Source organism: Mustela nivalis (genome assembly GCF_964662115.1).
Source record: "Mustela nivalis genome assembly, chromosome: 2".
Taxonomy (NCBI): domain Eukaryota; kingdom Metazoa; phylum Chordata; class Mammalia; order Carnivora; family Mustelidae; genus Mustela; species Mustela nivalis.
Genome location: NC_139021.1, coordinates 16761385 through 16784711, shown reverse-complemented (window position 1 = coordinate 16784711; position 23327 = coordinate 16761385). Strand labels below are relative to the sequence as shown.

The 23327-nt window shown below is 50.1% G+C and overlaps 2 protein-coding genes across 10 annotated transcripts in view; one reads left to right on the top strand and one right to left on the bottom strand.

The window, feature by feature from the left end:
- The window catches only part of TBC1D31 (TBC1 domain family member 31), a 68708-nt gene extending 66663 nt beyond the window's left edge, over nt 1–2045 (top strand). For all 9 annotated transcript variants that reach the window (XM_082721748.1, XM_082721749.1, XM_082721755.1 and 6 more), the window contains one exon: nt 1708–2045. In XM_082721748.1, the coding sequence (XP_082577874.1) occupies nt 1708–1841 (134 nt within the window). In that variant the 3' untranslated portion in view covers nt 1842–2045. The remainder of the gene's footprint in view (nt 1–1707) is intronic.
- On the bottom strand, nt 6–22089 carry LOC309858783 (uncharacterized protein; the record flags this gene model as incomplete). The annotated part of the gene is made up of 5 exons (XM_082719076.1): nt 6–165; nt 5928–6699; nt 7953–8126; nt 9845–10123; nt 21879–22089. The coding sequence occupies 4 exons, from the start codon at nt 22087–22089 to the stop codon at nt 5987–5989; spliced, it is 1377 nt and encodes a 458-aa protein (XP_082575202.1). The 3' UTR covers nt 6–165; nt 5928–5986.
- Nucleotides 22090–23327: the final 1238 nt, after the last annotated feature.

Below are 23327 nucleotides of genomic sequence, written 5' to 3'. Positions count from 1 at the left end.
TGAGTTGATAAGCAAGCACTGTTTCTTCTCTCATTTACCATTTCACCTTCATCTAAGCAAGACTGTGGCTTGAATCGTGTTTGCGCCATTCTGATGCCGTTTCCGCAGGGCGTGGGGATAATGGAAATCCTGAATTGGAGACAGGAGGGTTCTCCGCTCTTCCAGCTGGGGAAAAAAAACCTGGATCAGACCGAAACCAAGTAGAGAAAATTTGCCGGATGGATGGCACTGAAGCGATTTCCTTTCTCTGATACTAGTTGTAGGTGCCTGCACAAGTCTCACTAGCTAAAGTAATGATATTCACAACTAGGTTTTACACCCTCGGGGAAAGAAAATCTGAGCATTAGTTTTCAAAGCTATTGTGTATTTGAATTTTCTGAATGTTCTTCTGGACTGGGCTCTTTCCAGGAGCCACTGAAGACAGGGGTTTGCTGGGGGGGTGGGGGGCGCTGTGATCCACAGCTGGGGCCACTCCCCGGGGACCCGCCCAAGACAAACAGCTTCATGCTGATTGGCCAACATTTGCTTCCCTGCAAGTTTTTATGTTTGCATAAAAAATTTTATGTTTGGAAACCTGATACAGAAATACAGTCACAGCTTTAGCCCATAAAGGAGCTGAAGGTTTTCCCAATAAACTATTTGATTTCTTTTTAAAATGGGGGAGGGAACAAGGAACATTTTCAACAAAACTATCATATAGAAGAAACAGAATTTAACGAGATCTTTTGAGTTCCTTTAGAAGAACAGAGTCTTAAACAGTGTCCTCTGAAGACAGGCTTTATAAGAAATATATCTAGTAACGAGTCGTGAGATTGCAGTGTTATAAATTTTTGCTGACTCATGCTCTATATGCATCTATAGATTCTGTGTCAGAATAGGAATTAAACCAAAAGTCATGCATAAGTTGAATGAAAGTACACGGAACTTTCAGCTGTTCTTTATTCTGACATGTCAGAACTTAAATTTTTAGTTAGATAATTCTAAATTAGAAAATCAAGTCAAGACATTTGGTAAGCTTAGGTATTTAGCAGCAAAACAAAACACAAAAGTAGGATTCCTGTGGAGGAAAATACAGTTTTCAGAAATTGGAGCTGTTTGAATATGTAACTAAGTTTGAAAGAATTGTATTTTTAAGGTCCTTTTTTTTTTTCCAGATTCCAGTGTTTACTAGCCCCTCAAACTCAGTATGAAATGTCTGTTGCACTTGGACACATTGTAATATTTTAATTGGACTCTCCCTCTGTTGGCCACTATGAAACCATTTGATTTATTTATTTTTATTTAGTCATTGGGAAAATAGTCTTGGTGTACTTTTCTAAATATTAATTTTGGCAACTTGGAGTGCTTTTTCTCACGATCTTTATTCTAGTGAGGGAACTGAGTGTTGCAAAGAACTCTCTCATCCTCTCTTGGACATGATTTGTTCCTGATTCAAACAATTATCTATATCCCCCAAAATTAAAAACAAGTGCTACATAACCAAAAGCAAGTAAGTTCTCTGATAGCCTTCATTCAATTTTACCAGTAAGTATTTGGCTTTGTAACTGGAACAGTGTAGGAAACAAGATGTTAGGCTTTTTCGTTCAAGATGTTTGACTTTTCAAATATTCATTTCATTATTGGGTTTTGGCAACATATTTACCTTCAAAATAAATGCTGTATCTAACATCGGAAAATTAAACTATTAATTTTACTCTTTTTTTGAAGTTTCTTTAAATCAAAGAAGAATGCAGTGGGACACCACGGAGCGGGATCTTATGGACAGAGTAAGAACTCTTCGCCAGAGACTCACCGCCCAGGCCCGCAACAGATGTCAGACACCTCATGTTTTGGCCACGTAGAGGGCTTGAGAGAGTCGGAGAGATACCTATTTTGCAATCAGTGACACTGATTTTTAGATTATTTATTTTATATCCCTACAGAGGGCAACTTTTTGTATAGGAAAAAAATGTGTGTATAAAAATTATGTGTACTATTTCATTCTGATGCTTTTGGCTTGTAAATGGCTTCTTGCACTTTTCATAATAAAAGGTTTTAAGCTCTTAGGGGCGCCTGGGTGGCTCAGTTGGTTAAGCGTCTGCCTTCGGCTCAGGTTGTGATCCTGGAGTTCCGAGATCGAGTCCCTTATATGGGCTCCCTGCTAAGTGGGGACTCTGCTTCTCCCTCTGACTGTCCCCCTTCTCATACTCTCTCTCTCTCTCAAATAAATAAATAAAATATTTAAGAAAATTTTGTTTGAAGCTATTAAAGCTTGTTAGACTCTTTCAGTTTGCAAGGACCCGCATAAACTTCTGACTTGAGTTGACGAGGGTTTATTTTAAAAGTAAATGGAGGGGCACCTGGGTGGCTCAGTGAGATAAGCCTCTGCCTTCGGCTCAGGTCATGATCCCAGGGTCCTGGGATCGAGCCCCGCATCGGGCTCTCTGCTCAGCAGGGAGCCCGCTTCCTCCTCTCTCTGCCTGTCTCTCTGCCTACTTGCGATCTCTGTCTGTCAAATAAATAAAAATCTTAAAAAAAGAAAAAAGGTAAATGGAGAAACAAAGACAGGAAATCATCTCAACAACTGTGCAGCCAAAAGTGAGAGAAGTCAGCAGGACATCTAGAGCCCCACTGTGTGTCCACAGCCCCTTGTCACTCAGCAGCTGGGTCTCCTCTTCCCCAGTGAGCCCACCCTGCTCAGAACATTGCCGTCTCTGTCTCTGCTCCCCCACACAGCCCTGGCTCCACAGCAGGGCTACTCACAACTTCATCATCTTGGATAATTATTTCCAGAACCTTCCTTGATCCCATTTCTAAAAGGAGAGTAGAAATAGCTCAGGGACCTGATGTGGGGATTAAAATGTAAAATTCTACTACTTTACTTGACGTAGAGCATGCAATAATATATAGAAGTAATTCTTATGTCTGCGGTCATAAAGCATAAACTCTTTTTTAAAAGCATAATCCTAGAATAAACCAAATACTCGCAGTAAGCAAAATGCTCTCTTGTCCAGCAGGCAAAGTGCTAATGCAAGGCACTGGTTTCCCAAGAGCACTTTCCTCAGCCTACTTTCCTGTCCATTTTCAGGCAGCTGCAAACAGGCCTTCATGGGCCACGCTGGTGCGTGTTTGGCAACAGCAAGTCACAGGATATAAAATGTACAGGGTAGAATGGAAAGCGGAGTGAACTCGAAATTGGTGAACTCAAAATTGCTTGCTCACCTGAAAGGATTGGAATTCTAAAATATCCTGATCCTGCCAGCCAGAATCAGCTACATAAAGTCAGATTTGCACCTCTACCTCAGGTCCCCTTTTTACCAGGATGCACACCTACTCAGCCTGGTTTTGCAAATACACACACCTCTTTCATGGTGTTGCAGTATTTTTTTTTTAAGATTTTTTTATTTATTTGACAGAGAGAGATCACAAGTAAGCAGACAGGCAGGCAGAGAGAGAGGAGGAAGCAGACTCCCTGCTGATCTGAGAGCCAGATGCAGGGCTCGATTCCAGGACCCTGAGATGGTGACCTGAGCCAAGCAGAGGCTTTAACCTACTGACCCACCCAGGTGCCCCGCAGTATTTCATTTTTTAAGCGCCTGGGTGGCTCAGTGGGTTAAAGCCTCTGCCTTTGGCTCAGGTCACGATCTCAGGGTCATGGGATCGAGCCCTGCATGGGACTCTCAGCTCATCAGGGAGCCTGCTTCCCAGCCTCCACCCCACCCCACCCCCACCCCCCTGCCTGCCTCTCTGCCTACTTGTTATCTCTGTCAAATAAATAAATAAAATCTTTTAAAAAAATAAATAAGTTTCCATTTACCCAGTGACAGTTACACATACTCTCAACCAGATGAAGCTCTTCCTGTGAATTCCTCAGTCTTCTCTGACTAGTTCTCCCAGGAACAATGTTGATCATGTCACTGCCGTCACGGATTTCAGACACTGGGCATTTTCAGATGCTGTCACACGTAATACCTGAACTACATTTCTGATGCTCTCTGTCTGCTTCTCGACTATCTTCAACTTAACCCCAATGTCTTTATAATCTAAATTCTCTGGGACTTGAAGAAAGCTTGAGCTTAGCTAAAATTTCTTCCCGCTCCAGATATCTTCTTGAAGTTTCTCTCAAGAACTTCCTTGAGCTTGTTAAAGCAGAGAGGTTCCTAAAGGCCTTTTCATATTTATTACATCCATAAGGTTTCTCTCTTGTATGAAGTGATCCATGTTGGATAAATTTGGGGCTTCAGCTGGATTCTCCACATTGGCTACACTTCAGAGTTTCTGTCCAGTATGAATTCAGTGGTGTTGAATAAATTATTAACTTGGTTTAAGGCCTTTTCAGATTTATTACATTCATATGGTTTTTCTCCAGTATGAATTCTCTGATTTTGAGGAAGAGTGGAGCATTTGCTAAAGGCCTTTCCACAGTGATTCCGTATTGACCAGTACGGCAGCAGTGGTGACAACAAGCGCCACCAATGGCTTCGTATGCCAGTAGGGGTGCACTCCGCACAGCTGCTGGGGTTCAGGTCTAGACCCAGCCAGGAGACAAACCATTGGGCAGTTTGAACAGGAAAAGCTTCAGGTCCTAGGTGAGTTACTCAACAGTGATAGGAGAGGAAGTTAAAGATGTCCAGAGTGTTCTACAGGGTCCCTGGGACGGAAGGAGAGGAAAGGACTCCGCAAGGCTCTGGTTTAGCCCTGGTGGGAGAAGTTCTATGGATTGCCAAGACCACAGAGTTAGTCAGTCCGTGTCAGGGGCACAGACAATCCAAGGCTGCGGGGTGGGAGGGCATGGGGAGGCAGCGCAGCCAGCCGCCCCTGAGTGGGGTCAGGGTGACTCTGCACTGTCCCGGTCACAGGGCCATGGGAAACTGCCCTGTGGGCCCCATGGGGGCAAAACAAGGCTGGAAGGCAGATGCCCAGAGTGGGTGGGGTGTTGCCGCTGGCATCTGACCTGGAACGTTCCCTGTGATGGGAGGATTGTGACAACGCGGCCATCGGCAGAGGCCGTGAAGTCACTACGAGACTGTGCACTCTGGGCACACAGCCGGGGCAGTAGCACTGGCTGTCCCCACACACTCCCGCTGACCACAGGGAAGCAGGAGCCAGGGGAGCAAAACAGCACCTTGGGAAGGAGAGGAGAAGGCCCATTCCTCCTTTGGCCGTCCTCCGGCGCCCCCTACTGCCACTTTGGCATCCTGCGCCCTGGGGAAGGGCTCCAGGAGCCCCGTGGGTCACCGCTGCTCTCAGTTTACCCTGCTGACACAGAAATGTGGACGCAGTGTGGGTGTCTTTATAATCGCGTTCAGACGCCAAAGGTTGCCTGGCATGATGTAGATGAAGGTATCCAGACGCCTAGGAGGGTAGGAACGCAGGCGTGGGTGGATCACGTAGGAACTTGTCGCTCATGGGCTCTGGAAGATGCTCCCCTCCAGAAGGACCGAGTGCAGAAAGGATCTGCCAACTTGAAAAGCTCGGTGGTGGTTCTGTGGGTGAGACAGTGCCAGATGCCTCTGCTGACAGGCCCCCTGATTTCAGGGGAGTTGAGGGGGTTCCGTAGCGATCTGCTACCAAGGACAAACCATTCGGAGTCGTGGGCAGAGGAGAAGCAGTAGTAGTGGGGGCCGGGGGCTGTTGGTCATGGATTATGTGGTCCCTAAGAACGAAGCAGTTGGCCTCTCCTAAAATGTGGCTCGATGCAGGTAACAGGAAAGCGTCCGGATCTGGGGCTGAAAACCTGTCTTGAGTCACCGCAGTGGAGAGCCACGCCTGCCGCCCTTTGCAGACCTAAACTTATTTCCAGATCCAAAGCCTCCTGACCCAAGGCAAGGCCAGGTCCCCCTGCTCCCCCACACCCCCGCCCCAGGAAGGATCCTGAAACAGCGAGTGCCACGTATTATGCTATAAGTAACCCCCAAGTCTTCCCAAAGGGACCTGTTGCCGTTCACCTGAGGGACTGGACCCAGCCCTTCCAGGGGCTCCGAGACACTGGCCGTGTCCCCCGAAGTCAAGGCTCACGGCGGCAGGTGGTGGGTTTGGGGCCGAGCTGGAGTCCCAGCGGAGGCAGGGCCGTGAAGCCGGCTGTGGTTGGTTTCCGAGTACCTGAACCATCACCGGGCCCAGCCTGGCTGGCAGACGGCAGGGTCTCCGCGCTGGCACCACGACGCGTTGAGTAAGGGGCCTTATGGCAGAAAGAGGGCCGGGAGAGCCTCGGGAAGGTGCTCCCTGTCAGGTCAGTGGAAGTACCCTCGCACCGTCGGGGAGCTGCAGAGATTCGTGCCGCATCAGACGGCTGCAGGATGGAGGCGATCACAGCCAGCGCAGCGCCATCGGTTGGCCGCGCAGGAACCGTCGGGGACCACCGCGGTGGCCGGTGCACCTGCTTCGGCCGCAGTGGCAGCAGGGCCCCCGGGCCCGCCCCGCCGGCGGCCGTCGGCACCCCTGCTAGGAGCGCTCCCGACCCCCCTCCCCTGCCCCCTCGGGTCCCGCCGCCTCCCAGCGCCGCAGGCCCACGCTGCCCCGTGGTGCTCAGGGGCCTCCGCCGCCTGGCCGCGCGCGACGGCCCTGCCTCCGGGGCCAGGGCGGAGCGACCCGGGAGGGCGGGGTGGCAGGGGTACTGCGCCGTGGGGAAGCTGCGGTTCTTTGTCAGCGGCCTACGGGGTCGCGGCCAGTGTGCCGCGTGTGTCCCCTTGTCGTCGCGCCTCGGCCTTCCTTCCAGTCCTCAGTCCAGGGCCCGGAACACAGAAGGGAGACTTGACAGCGTGCGAGGACCGGTTTTTCCCGCAGGCGAGGCGAGCCCACCGTCGCCCCGGAGACCCCTTTGCGGAAAAGCGCGGATTCTGGGGTCTCCCTGTGCACCCGGGGGCAAATAAAATCCGTCGTTCTGGCTGGAGTGGAGATGTAGAGCCAACAAAAGTATTGTGCCCCGTGTGAGGATCGAACTCACGACCTTCAGATTATGAGACTGACGCGCTACCTACTGCGCTAACGAGGCACCTACTCTCGTCTTTCCGCCAGAGGATAATGAAGCTAGTGCTGGGGCCCGGTGCGCATGCTCAGACGAGAAACGGCGGCTTCATTTCTGTCTGCTCTGAGTTCCCGGACGCGAGCGCCAAAGCGAACGCAGATCACCTCCCGCCGGCTCTCGAGTCTTCCTCTGCTTGCTGGACGGTCAGCAAACACTGGGGTTTGCTTGACCCCACTGGGCTGAGTAGAGAGGACACGGAGAAGTGGGATTCTTCCTGCTTCTGTACTGTCTTGTTTTTTAAATAGTGCGTCAAAGCGTTTGCATACTCGGGATCTCGAGAAACACTCACTGGCACCTGCTGTATTCCCGGCCCTGTGCTGGGTGTTCACCGGGACATCCCCAGCCCCCGAGGGTTGGAGCGGAGGCGCAGGTGCATAATGATTTGAAAACACACACATTAAAAAAAAAAAGGGGGGGGGGAAGAGAAAAGAAAAAGAAAGAAAGGAAGAGAAAAGAAAGAAAGAAAGAAAGAAAGAAAGAAAGAAAGAAAGAAAGAAAGAAAGAAAGAAAGAAAGAAAGACAGACACATCCAGGCAAGCACACACGCCCGCCTTTCCGGCCCCCACCGCGGACCCGGGATCCAGCCGGGGCCCCGCCCCTCCCGGCGCCCCAAGTTTGCCCGCGGCCGGGAGCTCCGCAGGCCGAGGCCACTCTCCGAAGCGAGAGCAGCTCGAGAAACAGCCTCGGCACCTTGGAAGCCCCCCACCCCATCCTTCCCCCAACCCCCACTCCTTTACAGCAGCTCATTAACTACCTTCCTTGTTAAGGGAAACTATGTCACTACCATGCACGGAAAATGGTAGTGGGTGGGTTGGTTGGTTTTCAACACAGGTTAAAATAAACACATTACTATTAAACTAGTAAACACCTCTCCTACGGACCATCTAAAATCAGCCACATCACGGCTCACTTAACATCTGTGTATTTCTCTGGATGTCAATTTTACCTTCAAAAACGTAAATGAAGAGTGAACTCCAGCCAGCGACAGGCTTGCAGAAGGGCTTTGGAGGAGTGTCCCGACGGTTGCCAAGCTTTTGAGAAGCCAGGAATTTGCTGGCCCGCGGGCCTCGAGGCCCTGAGATGCTCAGGTCGATCCAGGCGCGGGGCACACTGACGCGCACTGCACAAGTCTTTCAACGTTTTCTATTTTCTGAAATTCGTCGGTTATAAAATGTTGCGGGAGGAGTTGTTTAAATCACCCAGAACTGGGCAGCTACGGTGGGATGTGGAAGGGAACGAATGGCCATGAGTGTAAGGAGGTGGGAAAATGCCATTATCATCTCCAGAGCGGGCACCAGGACTCCGGGGAGTTGGGGGGGAGAAAGTCAGAGGTGGGGTGGGTGAAAGATCTCTATATTGGAGAAAGACCCCTGGAGTGGGAGGTCAGCGCGACCCACAGGGGGAAAGACAGGACGAGCTCCTGGGCAGGGGAGGCTGGGGTGGTGGCACGGGGGAGGGGGTGGGGGAAGACTCCTAAGGGCACCTTCAAGTCTCCTTAGGAGGAGTCGCGGGGTGGAGCAGACGATCCTGGGGGAGTTTCCCCCACCCTCACCCTCCTCAGTGGAAGCCCCACGATCACGCAGTCCTCCCACCCATGGTCCCGGGGAGGTGGGGGGGGGGGTACCTCACAGGGGCTATGCTCCAGGTGCGGTCACCGGGGACCCCAGGACAGCCGGCGGGTGCAGGATGGCGAAGAATGGGGCAGAGGGGACAGAGAGGGAAGCCCCCAACACACACACAACTCAGAGGAACTTTTATGGGGTCCCTGTCGACTACGGTTACAAACGACTCTCTCCTGGGTCCCTGCAGGCCAACGGACAAACTCTCCCCCCTCCAGGGTTATGCCCTCAAGTCATGTTAGAACTGCAAAAATCTTGGAAAGCTCCCAAGTCCATGAACAGGGAAGTGGCCAGAGGAATGAGGGTCCCTCCAGAAGGAAAACAAGAACAGGGCAGACTCCATGCCTGATATGAAACGACTGAAGAAAGCAAGGGCAGAACCGGGTGTGGGGTGCGCTGCCATTACTGTATGAAGGGGGGCAAGAGTGTTCATAGTTGCTCGTGTTTGCACGTTAAATCTCTGAAAGGACACACAGACGACCAAGATCAATGATTAATACGTGCCGGGAGAGGTGGAAACTGCATGGTTGAAGGCAAGGATGGGATGAAGAGTTTCAAAAAAGTGAACTATTACGTTAGCAGTTTTAGATTTACAGAGAAATCGTAGACAGTAGAATTCCCATAAAGACCACCCCCAGTTTCCCTGATTACTAACACCGGCATTAGTGGGGTATGTTGGCTACAATTAATGAACCAGTGCTGATCTAGTATTGCCTGGAGTCCCTCCTGATTCAGATTTCCCTAATTTTCCCCAAAGGTCCTTTTTCTGTTCCAGGATCCCTTGCAGGATCCCACGTTTATAATGGGATCCTCCCGTGCCTCCTCCTTAGGCTGCTTCTGTCTGGGTTAGTTTCTCAGACTTGCCTTGTTTTCGATGACCTTGACAGCTTGGAGGAGGACGGTCAGATATTTTATAGACTGACCCTCAGTTTGGGGATTTGTCGGAAGTTCTTCCGGGATGAAGACTTTTCACAGTATACCTTTGAGTAGTTGAAAATAAGATATTTGAACAATGTTCATGTATTCCCTATTTAAAATTATGAATCAATTAACCTAAAAGACCCAAAACTGCAGGAACAAGGAAGGGGGGAGAAGGAAGGAAGCAGAGGGGAGGAAGGCGGAGGAGAGTGAGGAGGGGAGGGTGAAGATGAAGGAGAGGGTGAAGGAACGGTGGAGAGAAGGGGAAGGCAGGAGAAGAGAGAGCGAGGGGCCGCCCTGCGCTGGGCTCCCGCGCGGTGCACCCGGACGGCCGCCAGGGGGCGCTTGGCCCAGCGGTCCCCGCCGTCACCCAGGCTGGTGCGTTTGTCCTGACGCTGGAAAGCGGGCCGGTCCGTTTGGCTCTCGAGTTTCCCTGGGCCCGCAGCCCGGGAACTAGGGCGGGGGGACGGGGAGCGGACGCGGGGAGGGAGGGGCGCGGCCATCTGGTGGGGCTCGGGACGCCGCGCCACGACCGCGCGCTGGGCCCCCACGCGGGGGACCGCATCGTCCGCATCCAAACCTACTTATGGGAGCGGAGCACAGGGGCGGGGGTCCGGGGTCGGAGGGAGGAGCGGGCCCGGGTTCCACTCAATAAAATATCTTCATGTTTTAAACACGTGTGCCACAAGTTTTCAAAGACTTTTCTGAGCGAGTCCGAGCTGGGAGGCCCAACCTGCTTCCTCCCTGCCTCCATGAGGCCCAGGGCCAGCAGAACCCGGGCGGGTGCCGAACCCCCCACCCCGCCGCTCTCGGATGCTGCACGGGGACACCTTGACTGCCTGAGTCCGAACTGCGTCTGGAGTAAGGGGTGGTCAGTGTCACCTGCCCACCAGGGTCGCAGACGCAGTGATGATGGCCGAGGACCCACAGGGCCTCAAGTGGTGCCCGCGGAGGGGATCCCCAGACAAGCCCTTTCCACCTCTCGGCCCTTTGGACCGGCTGTTCTCCAGGCGGGGCCGGCCTTTTCCACCCCCAAGCACCTTGTCAGGGACCGGGATCTCTTCCTTGCCTTTCTTCAGCCAGCTAAACCGTCACCCCTGTAAGGGCGTATTTAGCCAGAGCAGCTCCATCAGTCAAACAGTGATTTTGTTGTTTATGCAGGAAAACTTAAACTGACCCTGCCCCCCCACCCCAAGGAGCTTAAAAACAAGTCTGGGAAACCAGTCCCAGGTAACAAAGCCCAAATACAAGGGTGGGTCAGGCCACGTGGAGGTATCCAATCTGGGGGGGGGGGGGGCATACTGTCTCCCTAGCTACCAAGGAGTATGGACCCTGCCCTTTGGGGGCCCTTTTGGGCACCAATTCTGACCAAGGTGATAGGCTCGTTCAAATATCTACTATAGGGTAAATTGCAATTCAATTGGTCACTTATGTGTGACCTAGCATGACTCTGCAGCTTTCTCTGTGTGTTACAATCTCGGCCACCTGTGCATGGCCAGGCCCAACCACATGGCCTTTGGCCTTAAAAGCTAGTCTGTAAGGCAGGGAGAGGGCGCCTCTTTGCAAGAGACAGCCCCAGCCGCTAGGTTTGATTCTTGATTCTTGGCGCGAAATAAAGATTTGCTTGACCTTCGCTTTGTATCAGTCTCGCTCCTTTGATTACGGACCCAACAACCCCCTCTTCAAGAATCGGATCCCCAGTTCCTTCCTCATCCGCTTCCTTCCCTACGATGCCAGCCTTGGGTGGATAGTGGGTGCTGTTCCTTCCCGGCTGAACACTTCCTCTGCAGCCGCTCACTTACTCCTGGAGCAACCAGGAGGGCTCGGTACCGCCCAGTCCTTCACTCACAGGTGGGCAAACTCAAACTGAGATGGAGGAGGGGACCTGCTCAAGTTGGAACCGCTGGTTGCAGGGGAGGCAGGACCCCACGCGAGTGAAACAACGCTGGCCTCTCTCCAGCCTCCCCTCACCCCCAGCAACAACCAGCCAACATGTTTCTCACGTGCACCCCCTAAAATAATTCTGAAACATCTACGCACGTCCTTGAATAACGTTGATTCCTAAAATTTCTCATTGTAAGTTCAGTTACAAAAGATGCAATTTCCAGGAAATGCAGATTTTCTAAAAATAAAACTATGATTTTTTTAAACATGCGTCCAATGAAATAAAAACATCCTATGGATTCCATACAAACCACTCTATTTTTTTTTTAAGATTTTTTTTAAAACTTATTTGGGAAAGACCGTGTTGGGGGGCGGGGAACAGGGAGAAGGGTAAAAGCAGACTTTGCTGAGCTTAGAGCCCCGGGAGGTTCTCGATCCCAAGGCCCCGAGATCGTGACCCTAGCTGAAATCAAGAGTCAGATGCTCATTCCAATAAACCACCCTATCCTACCCCCACCCCCCCCCGAAACCCATCATCTATTTAAAAAATTTTTTTAAGAATTTATTTATTTACTTGACAGACAGAGATCATAAACAGGCAGAGAGGCAGGCAGAGAGGAAGGGAAGCAGTTCCCCTGCCTAGCAGAGAGGCCAATGGGGGGTTCGATCCTAGGACCCTGGGACCATGACCCAAGCCAAAGGCAGAGGTCTCAACCCACTGAGCCACGCAGCACCCCCCCCCCGCCCCCATCACCTATTTTAAATACGTCTGAACAAGCTCCCTTTTGACGCTTGGTAAGTTAACATTTGTTTCCCCTTCTGAACTCCTATTTCCATTCTACTGCCTCCTTGGCAGAGTTTTGTCCTTGTAGAATACATGTTCCATGTTTGAGTGGTTATTGATCACCCTAACATGACTCTCAGCGACAAAAATAGGTACATACATGGGAATCTTCTTGTTTCCCATGACCGTAAGACTCCAAGGGCCAAACTTTCCTTCTAAAACTGACATGTTGTTATTTTTATTAGTACTCAATGAATCAAAACTCATAAATACATAGCTGTGAAGCCTAATTTTTATTTTTTAATTTTTAAATTATTTTTATTTTTTTATAAACATATAATGTATGTGAAGCCTAATTTTTAAATTAAAAAAATATATAATTTTATCCAAAACAAATATCCAAGACATGAATGCAATGTTCTTTTTTTTTTTTTTCTTCAGAGAGAGGGGGCATCCACGTTCAAGGGAGGGGCAGGGGGAGAAATAAATTTATTTATTTATTTATTCATTTATTTATTTAAATTTTCGAGAGAAAGCTGGAGCAAGCACAAGTTGGGGGAGGGGCAGAGGGAGAAGCCGACTCAAGGCTGAGAAGGGAGCCCATAGGGACTCAATCCCAAGACCATGGGATCATGATCTCAGCCAAAGGCGGACGCTTAACCAACTGAACCCCACAGGGGCCCCGGATGCAATGTTCTAATCCTATGTTGTTCATATAGAGCATAGGACTATTACTTTTTCCTGGAATAAGATGGGATTCAACATTAGTTTTATTCCTATTTTTCGTATTTACAGACATGAAAGTTGAGAAACTGTTCACATAAAGAAGAAAAAAGGGCAGAGATCGTTTTGCTTCAGCACCAGAACTCAATTCCTTCAGCATGTTTCAAGTTCTAGCCTAAAAAGCACTTCAAAATTAATTTTCATCCATCTAGCAGTGTTTTGAATTGGAAGCCCCATTAATTAGTCATTAGAATCTTCAGCTTTCTCAGCTTCTAAGTGATGTTGAATGGAACATTCCCCTTGCTGGTGGTTCTAGAGGTTTCCATACCCGCCTAGTAGTAGGATCCTAAAAGTGGAGGAAGAAGAGATGGGAGAGGGCAGATGGGGAAGGAACAGTGGCCTGCCCCTCTTCCAGCTGGTCAGCTTTAGGACCTCTTCACACACCCCTGGGGGTACTGACAGGAGGTAGAGGCTGTCGTAAGTCGTAAACCCATTTCACAGGATGGAACATTTGTGTGCTTAAGTGTGTTGCGAATTACTGCTCTCCCACAGCCTGGATGGAACCAGGCAGGGAGGCCACCCAGGGAAGCAGACAGGCGATCCAGACCCAGGAGATGGCTCTGGAGACCGAGATTAAGGAGCCAATAGAGACAAGTTCTCCAGGAACAGCCAGGACTTGGATCTGGTTAACAGCCAAGGACAAAGAGAGAAACCAAGAGTCACTCCAAATCAGGATGAATAATGTCCAGAAACATTCTGGTGCTACCACCAGGCAGGAAAACAAGAAAGAGGGGCCTGTTTAGGGGGAACCCAATACATGCTGATTTTGCATCCTTTGTATTATGAAAATAATACGTGCTCAGTATAGAAAACATATGCCCATACATACCCTCTCCGTCAAAAATTGCCAGACTCCTGCTGCTGTCACAAATCATTTAACACCAAACGGCTTAAACAAGTATGTTTCTTTCTTCCTTTCTTTCTTTCTCTCTTTCTTTGTTTCTTTCTTTCTTTTTTTAAGATTTTATTTATTTATTCACAGATTGAGAGAGAGATCACAAGTAGGCAAAGAGGCAGGCAGAGAGAGGAGAAGGGAAGCAGGCTCCCTGTCGAGCAGAGAGCCCGATGCGGGGCTCGATCTCAGAACCCTGAGATCATGGCCTGAGCCAAAGGCAGAGGCCTTAACTCACTGAGCCACCCAGGCGCCCCTGAGTATGTATTTATCATGTTTAAAAAATAATTGTACTGAAATGCCATTCACACACGATACCAATTCATGACCCGGTGTGTTAAATCCAATGGTTTTGCTCTTTTACATTATTTTTTAAATTGTGGTGACAGATACTACACAAAATACACCATATCAACCATTCGCAGTATGTAATTCAGGGGCACTATTTACGATGTCAGGCAATCATCTTAACTATCAGTTTCCAGAACCTTTGCTTCACACCAAGCAGAAACTGTACCCATTAAGCAATAGCTCCTTATCCCCGTCCCCCTCCCCATAGCCTCTAATCTACAATCTATGGATTTGCCTATTCCAGACGTTCACATACATGGAATCGTACATTTGTCCCTTTGGACAAAGGTTGTCTCCACGTTCTCCTGGGACCAGCCATTTCTGGCCTATATGCTTCTCACTGAGGGTCATGGCAGCTCGGGAGGTGAAGCTATGCTAAACAAGCACATTTAAAGCCTCTGCTCTGGGTACCTCCATCAGAATTCCACTGAGCCAACCAAGGCCCCTGGCCAAGTTCAACGTCCATGGGGTAGGGAAAGAGACTTGGCCCGCAGTGGGAGAGTTCAAAGCCAGGGCAAGGGACGGGGTGAACCAGTCTGCAAACAAGTAAAGAAAATCCCCCTCGTCCCACTCTGGGGCCCAATCTGTTCCCTCTCCGGAGGGCGACCACCCATATCAGTGTCCTATTGTCCTGTGACTAAGAGCAAGCCTGGAACTATTTTTCCTGCCAACACAGATAGATCTTCCTGTTCTTTGTAACCATAGCGGAGTGTCCCTGAGAAGGGGAGATCAGGCTGGACACACGCAAGGGAGAGACCATGTGAGGGCACAGGGAGAAGATGGCCATGGACAAGCCAGGGAGAGAGGCCTCCGAGAAACGCCCTGCCCACACCTTGGCCTCAGACTTCCGGCCTCCAGAACTGTGACAGATGCAGTGTCTGTTGTCCCAGCCACTCCGTTTGTGGTACTTTGTGGCGGCAGCCCCAGCTGCTCTAGTCTTCTGATTCTGGAACATCTCATCCTCGCCCGTCAGTAACAACTGCTGTAGTGAACATTCTCGTGCGTGTGTTTGACAGGCGACGTCTGAGGAGCTTGTGGACAGCCACTTCGTTCCGTCTTGGGTTCTGGTGGATTTGCTGTGTCTCTCCCAAGGGAGCACATCTAGAATTTTCCGGAATTTTCCATTTACCTGAGGATGAAGACCAGAAGCTCCAGGATCGGTCTGCAGCAGGGCGCTCCCGGCTGTTAGGAGCTGGGGCTTCTCTTCTCACGCTGACCTCTCCCTGCACTTCCATGCCACCCACGGGCCGCTGACTCCATCTGTTTGGCAGGGTCACAAGCACATGGTGAGCCGCCTCTGACCTGACCACAGCCCGCAGCCCGCAGCCTCTCTTTCCTCAAACAGCTCTCCGGTCACTGCTCCAGCCAGAGGGAGGTCAGGGTGAGCGGCTTCCAGGGCCCATGTTCATTGTGAGTCTCATCTCCTTTCCAGCTCTCTCTGCTTTGAAAATAAAACAGGGGTGGCTCAGTCGTTCAGCGACTATTTTCCGCTCAGGTCATGATCCAGGGTCCTGGGATCGAATTCCCGCATCAGGCTCCCGGCTCAGCGGGAGGCCTGCTTCTCCCTCTCCCACTCCCCCTGCTTGTGCCCTCTCACTATGTCTCTCTCTGTCAAATAAATAAATAAAAATATTTTAAGAAATAAAATTAAAAATTTCATCTATATGTATATATATACATATATATAGAGCGCCTTATAGAAGGCTGAGTGAGAGGAAAGGCCATCAGGGAAGGAAGGACGCTGGGGAGAAGGCCGCCATTTCTGGTAAGTTCGCCTGTGGCACTCTGGGGAAGCAGCAGGCCTGGTCCCTTCCCAGCCAAAACTCAGTAGCTGGCTGCAGGCCCTCGTGTCTCATTTCATTATTCTACTGTGACAAGCCAGGAGCGAGGGCACAGCCAGCTGGGCAGCTGGAGGGGAGGCGGAAAGAGGCCGGAATGTGGGGCCGGAGGAGGGTTTTCCTCAGACTTTACCCTGTGGAAGTCCTCCTGTGCCCCCAGAGGCCTGAGCTTTGGAGTTCCTCTGTCCCCTCCCCTCACCACCCTCCACACAACCCCTGTGGGACCTGGGTGCCCATTCCCTCTCCCCTCCCCCAGCTGGTTCCTACCCGTCCTGCTGGTGGCCACCTGCACTTGGCTGTGACCCGAGAGAGGCCTCCTGAGCCCTGGGCTAGGTCAGGCCTCTCTGATCTGCCTCCTCTTGGCTCCCTTGACCTTAATGCTCATCCTAATTTGACGTCGTGACTTCTCCTTTGCTGTCTTTCTGGTGGACTGTCAGCACCTCCGTGACAGGGTCTGCCGTAGGCCGAGCAGAGCGCGGGGTGGGTCCTCCAGGGTTTGCTGAGGGGGGGACGCGTCTCACATCCTGCAGTAATTACTTGTCTTTCCTGGAGGGCAGGGACTCCGGCTGGATCATTTCTACATCCCCACCTTTTAGTCTCATGAGAGACCTGTTTATTAGTTCCAAATGGGGGCAGGATCAGATTTAATAACCAAGTGGCCTTTCCGTGGCCTGGCCAGGAGTGGACTCCAAGATCCACTGGCCTCTCCTCACATACGAGGTGAGGTGGGTGGCGCGGTCCCCTAGCCGGAGGACAGGAAAGGGTGACAGCGCTCACTTCTCAGGGCCCTCCTGTTCCACCCGCCCCCGCCCTCCGTGAGACAGGTGGGGAAGGGTGTGGTCCCAGCGGCCATGGGGCTCCCAGCAGGTGGGTCACACCTAGATCAAGACAGTGGTTTTGCGTACAGATCCAACAGATACAATGGCAGGGACAGGGGTCCCAGGGTGCTTCCCGGCACCCCAACTGGTGTTAAGACACAGAGGCATGAGACCCCCTTGGTCACAGGGCTAATGGGCGTCACGGTTCCTACCTGCAGCGGCCAGGCATCCAGGCAGGGCCTGGGCTCCTTAAATACTAATGTTTTCAAATCGTATCACTAAAATCTACTCCTGCACCTCGATTTCAAACATAGCTTTTGAGCCTGAAGTTGCACAACTACCTTGTTGTGCCATCTGGCTCCTACTTTAAGGCTTAGAGGCTCCAACTACTTTAGGTGACAGTCTGATAGCCAAAGGGAGAAAGTCTGATTACAAAGCAGACTTGGAGGCCCAGGCCTCTTCCTGCTCTTCATACAGACAGACAGAAGGACACGGTAGGGTGCCTGGGTGGTTCAGTGGGTTAAAGCCTCTGCCGTCGGCTCAGGTCATGATCTTGGGGTCCTGAGATCAAGTCCTGCATCAGGCTCTTGGCTCAGTGGGGAGCCTGCTTCCCTCTCTCTCTCTCTCTGCCTGCCTCTCTGCCTACTTGTGATCTCTCTCTGTCAAATAAATAAAATATTTTTTTTTTAAAAGAAAAAAACATGGTAGACACGTGGTCAGTGTTTGAGGAATCAATGATCTACCTCTGAGTCTGTGGTTCCTTCTATTCAGAGAAACGGTCCCCACTTAACACACAGACATGCACACACTCATCGCAGAGCAGGTCTTTGCTTCATTGAAGGGAAGCAGGGAACTGGCCATGGTGAGCTCATTCATCCGTACAACCTTAAGTCACAAGAGGCGGGGGTGGGGGGCAGGGAATGGTTCAAGCCGGAATCTTCTAGAACACTGCTTTTCTCCGTGAAAGAGGCAGCAAGTGTTGGCAGGGAGGGCATACATGCAGGAAGAATACCCCCAACTTGAGCCACAGAAGTGGCTGGTGCTAGTACGTTCACTCTGGGGCAAGCTAAGGGCTGCTGGATAGGACCAAATATTTCACTCGGCAAATACTTACCAACGGCTGGTAAGAGGCCCTGGGATCAAAGTGGTCCATGAGCTTCCTCCCTCATTAAACGGTATGAAGTAGGGGCTCCTGGGCGGCTCAGTCGGTTAAGCATCCAACTCTTGATTTCAGCTCAGGATCATGATCTCAGAGCCCGGAACTGAGCCGACATCCCGCCCCGGGTCCTCGGGCTCCACGTTCAGCGGGGAGTCTGCGGGTCCCTCCTCTGCTCCTCCCCCGCCAAATGAATCAATAAATACATAAAATAAAATAAAATAAATAAATAATAAAATAAAATCTTAAAAAAAAAAAAAAGACAGCGAGAGAGAGAGCTATTAAGTAGGAAAACGAATACACAAATAAGGCGATTGCATTTTCCCGTGAGGGCTGTGAAGGAGTGTGGGAGAGAAGCTGAGGCCCCGGCAGGGAGGTCTTCATTGCAGACAACAGGACCCACTCTAGCTGGCCGAGCAGAAGGGGATTTGTTGCAGAGGATCAGTTCATGGGTGAGTTTCCAGGAGGGCTAGAGAACCATGCTCGGGTGCCAGAGAGGTGAGGACAAGCCCAGGATGAGGCCCTGCCCCACCAGGGATGGTTCCAGTGGAAACCCTGCTCCCAACTGCTCTCCACCCCGGACACCTGGAACCTCACTCCGTGCTGTGCCGCAGGGTGTGGGTGGGGGGGGTGGCATGCTCTAGAGGGAAGTTGCTGTGGGTCCCGAGAGATGCCATCAACACTGTTGCCCCAACGCACAACAAATGTCAAAAATTATGATTCCACGGGTGTGGCTGTGGAAGATAGGGTGTAGGTTTGTTTTCCTGTTTTTTTCATTTTAATGCATTTTATTTATTTTTGCCTATCTGTGTTTTCACAAATGTTTAAAGGAACATGTAATATTCATGAAACAAAAGGCAGAGCCAATGGAATTATTTTCCAAAGCAAAGAGACAGGGTGGGGTCCTGCAGAGGAAGAGTTTCCCTGTGGGGCTTGGAGGGAGGGTCCCTCTGACGACCCACACCTGCCCCATGGTACCTTGGGCAGGTTCTGACCACTTGCTGACCTGTACCAGGAGCTCTGTGAAATTCCTGAGAATCATTTCTAAGTTGTTGCGACGCTACTGGGTTGACCTACTTACACATTCCTTCCTTTAACAGCCGATAGCTTCAACCTTCCTACCCCAGCCACTCCTGCTGTGTGTGGTGGGGGTCGTGGAGGGGGAAACCTCAGTGCTCTGGCCCCATCCTGCCTCCACACGGGGGTGGAGGGAGCTTATTCCAGCGCAGCGGGTTTCTCTGAAAACCGACTAGAATTTCCTCAGCACCCGTGGGTGCCCTGGCCAGGCCAGGAGCTGTGCTGTAATGTAAGAACAGAAGCTGTGTTCTGCATTCTAGAAAAAGGAACAATGCTGGCAGAGAGACAAAGCTTGAGTGAATTACCTAAGGAACAACACCCTAAACAATGTCATGAGCTTGGATCTCTGGGATGAAATTTTTTTTAATATTATAAAAGTATTTTAATTTTAGGAGCACCTGGGTGGCTCAGTGGATTAAAGCTCCTGCCTTCGGCTCAGGTCATGATCCCAGGGTCCTGGGATGGAGCCCCCGCATTGGGTTCTCTGCACAGCAGGGAGCCTGTTTCCCCCTCTCTTCCTCTGCCTGCCTCTCTGCCTACTTGTGATCTCTGTCAAATAAATAAGTAAAATCTTAAAAAAGTAAATAAATAAAAATATTTTAATTTGTTATCACAAATGACAAGCACAGGAAAGAACTCCTTTCTCCAGGCAGCCTGTGTAGTTGGTCACAGAGGCCCGGGGCTCACAAGGGCCCTTTATGCTCCGTTGAAGGCTCTGCTTTCACCGTCTTGAAATTGGAAATGATTTTGATCATTGAACTTGGGGTTTGTAAGTGAGGTCCAATGGCAGTGTGAGCACATGAGACACAGGCACGGAGCCCCTCTGCAGCTCCCAGGTGACCTTCCAGCACAGACATTCACAGTGTCCGTGACCTCAGAGCTCCGGTGTGCCCATGGTGTGTGGGGAGTCGGTGACACGCCCCAGAAAGACGAGGTCAGTCCCTCACCTCTGGGACCCAGGGTGGGTGAGGGCAGACCCAAGAGGCCACACTTTCTGTTGGAACCGAAATTTGCTTCAAATGCAGGAAAGGGCAACTGTGTTCTAAGAAACAACCAAGGAATTCTGCCAGTGCTCACTGAAGGGGAAAGAGAGAAGATACTTCCTTTGTCACCAGTGGGCCAGAGGTAGAGAGTGTTGGTAGAACACGTATGTAGTAAAAAGTGAAATAAAAACAGGTGAGCTCGTTTTGTGCAGTGTTTCTACTTTCTGGGAAAAACAAAGTACATACCCACGTACGAACGAAATAGGAATTGTGTAATTTCAGGGATCCTACAGACAGGTTCAATGCGCTCCCGTTTGCATTTGAAATAGCATTGCACAATCTGAAGATGAATGGTAAGATTCGTGCTAATAATTTTGAATTTTAATGTTTCTTTTTCAAAACATGGAATAGCAAATGGGGAAAAAAAAAAAACAACTAGCATGGGAACCTGAGAGAAAGACTACAGTAGAAAGGAAAAAGCTTTCTATTTTAATACCATTAATGGCAATTTTTTCCTTTTGTTTTGATCATGGGGCCCATGTTTTCATTTTGCATAGGGCCCTGAAAATTTTCCAGCCGAACCTGCTGTCCACAGCAATGGGCATCACTGTTTTTTGCCATGTATGCCCTAGCAAAGATGCGAAGCTCCTGGAAGTCTCATGCGTTGCTGGTGGGATGAAAAATGGTACAGGATTTTAGGAGACAGTTGGCAGTTTCTTATGAAGTTATCAACACACCTGCCTTAAGACCCAGCAGACGGCCCCCCTAGGAATTTATTCAAGTGAAGTGAAAACTTGTGTTTGTACAAAAGCTACATATATGTGAATATATGTGTACATATATGTGAATATTTATAGTGGCTTTGTTCATAAACACTCAAAACTGGAAACAACCCTGTGTCCTTCAACTGGGAAACAGATAAACTGATACATTTGTGTTATTATAAGACACTACTCAGCCGTGAAAAGTAGCTAACCACTGACACACATCACAATATGGATCAATCCCAAGTGCATTCTGCTAAGCAAAAGGAAGCCAGACTCAAAAGGTTCACGCTGTAGGATTCCATTTATAGAACATTCTGGAATAGGTGACACTTTGGGGAGAGATCATGCATTCATGGTTGCCAGGCGATGGGAGTGGGGAGCAGGGGAGTGTAGGGGATAGAAATGTTCTAGATCTTAGCTGTGGTGTGGTTACATGCCTGTATGCATTTCTCCAAACTCAGAGAGCTGAACTCTAACAAGGGTAAATGTTACTCACTTAGCTCTACCTTAACTTGAAAAAAGCATCTGCAAATTTACTAGCCCAACACTGGGAGCTCCCACAGTTTTTAGGCGTGTTTATGGTTTTTTAGGCACACCAGAAATCCTGAGCTGGGAACTTGAAAGGAGGAAGCTGGAGAAGGCGGAGGGACGAAGCAGCTGAGGGCCCCTGGGAGGGAAACTGGGGTTTTGCTGGGTGCCCAGGATGGAATCGCTGAGCCCAGCCCGGGAGAGGCCGCTCCGGTGAAAAGCCACTGTAGAAGGCCCTGTGGGTGGGCTTTAGCGTGCCGGCGGGACATCCTGTCCCATTTTCACTCCCACCCCTGCCCCCGCCCGCCAACAGAAGGAGCAGCTGCCTCGGTGCCTCGCCTGCCTTGGCTGAGCTGATTACATGCAGAATGGATTGATTGGTGTTGACAGGGAGCTATTTACCCGTCTAATTAATTATGCCAACTAATTTCAACTTAATTGCACTTCTTGGGTCACTGGGTATTGAGACTCTACAGTTCTCATGCTGCTGCAGGCCCGGATGGAGAGGTGGTAGGGAGAGGTGGCAGCTGCTCCCTAAGGTCAAACAGGCACCCTGTTCCTCCAGGCTCCTGGACCCCAAGGCCAGGCTCTCAGTCCCCGGCTGCTCCACAGGCAAGCTCGGGAATCCTATTCGGGTACATTCTGTGTGAGCGGGCCTCTGCCCCAGGAGCACATTGCCATCCATTCGCCCAACATACATTTATTAAATGCCTGCTGTGTGCCAGCTCCAAGTGGCATAGACACTGAGGGTGTCAAGAAGCTAAGTCAGGGCTTGCTCGTTCCCCGTGTCCCCGGCCCTGAATTGCTCACAGCCAGAAGGAGGAGAATCTCACCTAAACCGGCAATTACGGAATCCGGAATCCGGGTAGTCCTGAGTATAGACTCAGGGTTTCCTATTTTATTTTGGGTCTTATAATCCTTTTTTTTTTTTTTTTAATCATTATTCTGGTTCTCCAGTTGTGCATGTTTTCCAGTGGGAGCTGGCTTCTGTGTCTTTTTGACATGTCTGTGTTATCTTTTCGGCACTTTCTGTCACGAGATGTGTCAGGATCATTTTTGTGTTTTCCCTGCCTCAGACATGAAGGCAGCCATTTCTCCAAGAGCCCTGGGCCCTCCGTGTAGACATCATTATAGGAGTGTCGCTGTCAGTGGGCAAACCAGGGACCCAGGGAATACTCGCATATATTTATATGTTCTGTTTACATTTTATATCATTCATTTTCTATGAGTATACATGTATCACTTATATATTATATATTAGAGTCCATATAACTTAACACCTCTAAATTATCAGTATTTGAAACTGTGAGTTCAAACCACCATCTCCAGTTTATATACAACCTTCAAGATTTCTTTCTGGTCTCCCTGTTTTCTGTATTTTAACTCCCTGTTCTAATGGCTAGAGACTTGGTTTCCATCACCCTTAAAATATTTCTTTCTTTTTTTCCTTTTTTTAAAAAAAAGATTTTATTTATTTGACACAGAGAGAGAGCAAGAGATCACAAGTAAGCAGAGCAGCAGGCAGAGAGAAGAGGGGGGGGGAGTAGGCTCCCTGCTGAGCAAAGAGCCCCATATTGGGGCTCGATCCCAGGACCCTGAGATCATGACCCGAGATGAAGGCAGAGGCTTAACTCACTGAGCCACCCAGGCGCCCCAAAATATTTATTTCTTCGATCAGTGTCCCTATACATAACCATTTTAGTATTTCCCTGGCGACCTCTTCCGGCTCAGGTGCTGACACCCCATTCCAGTCCACCCCCTCCCCATGTGGACCCTCCTCGCTCTGCACTTCCTCACGCAGCTCGGGCTCTGACACCTGCTCCAGGCCACCGTGCCCTCCTCGTCACCGTCACCCTCCTGGCTCTAGCCCACCCAAGTGGCTTTAGGACTAAACTGTTCAGTCAAGGGGGTGCCTGGGTGGCT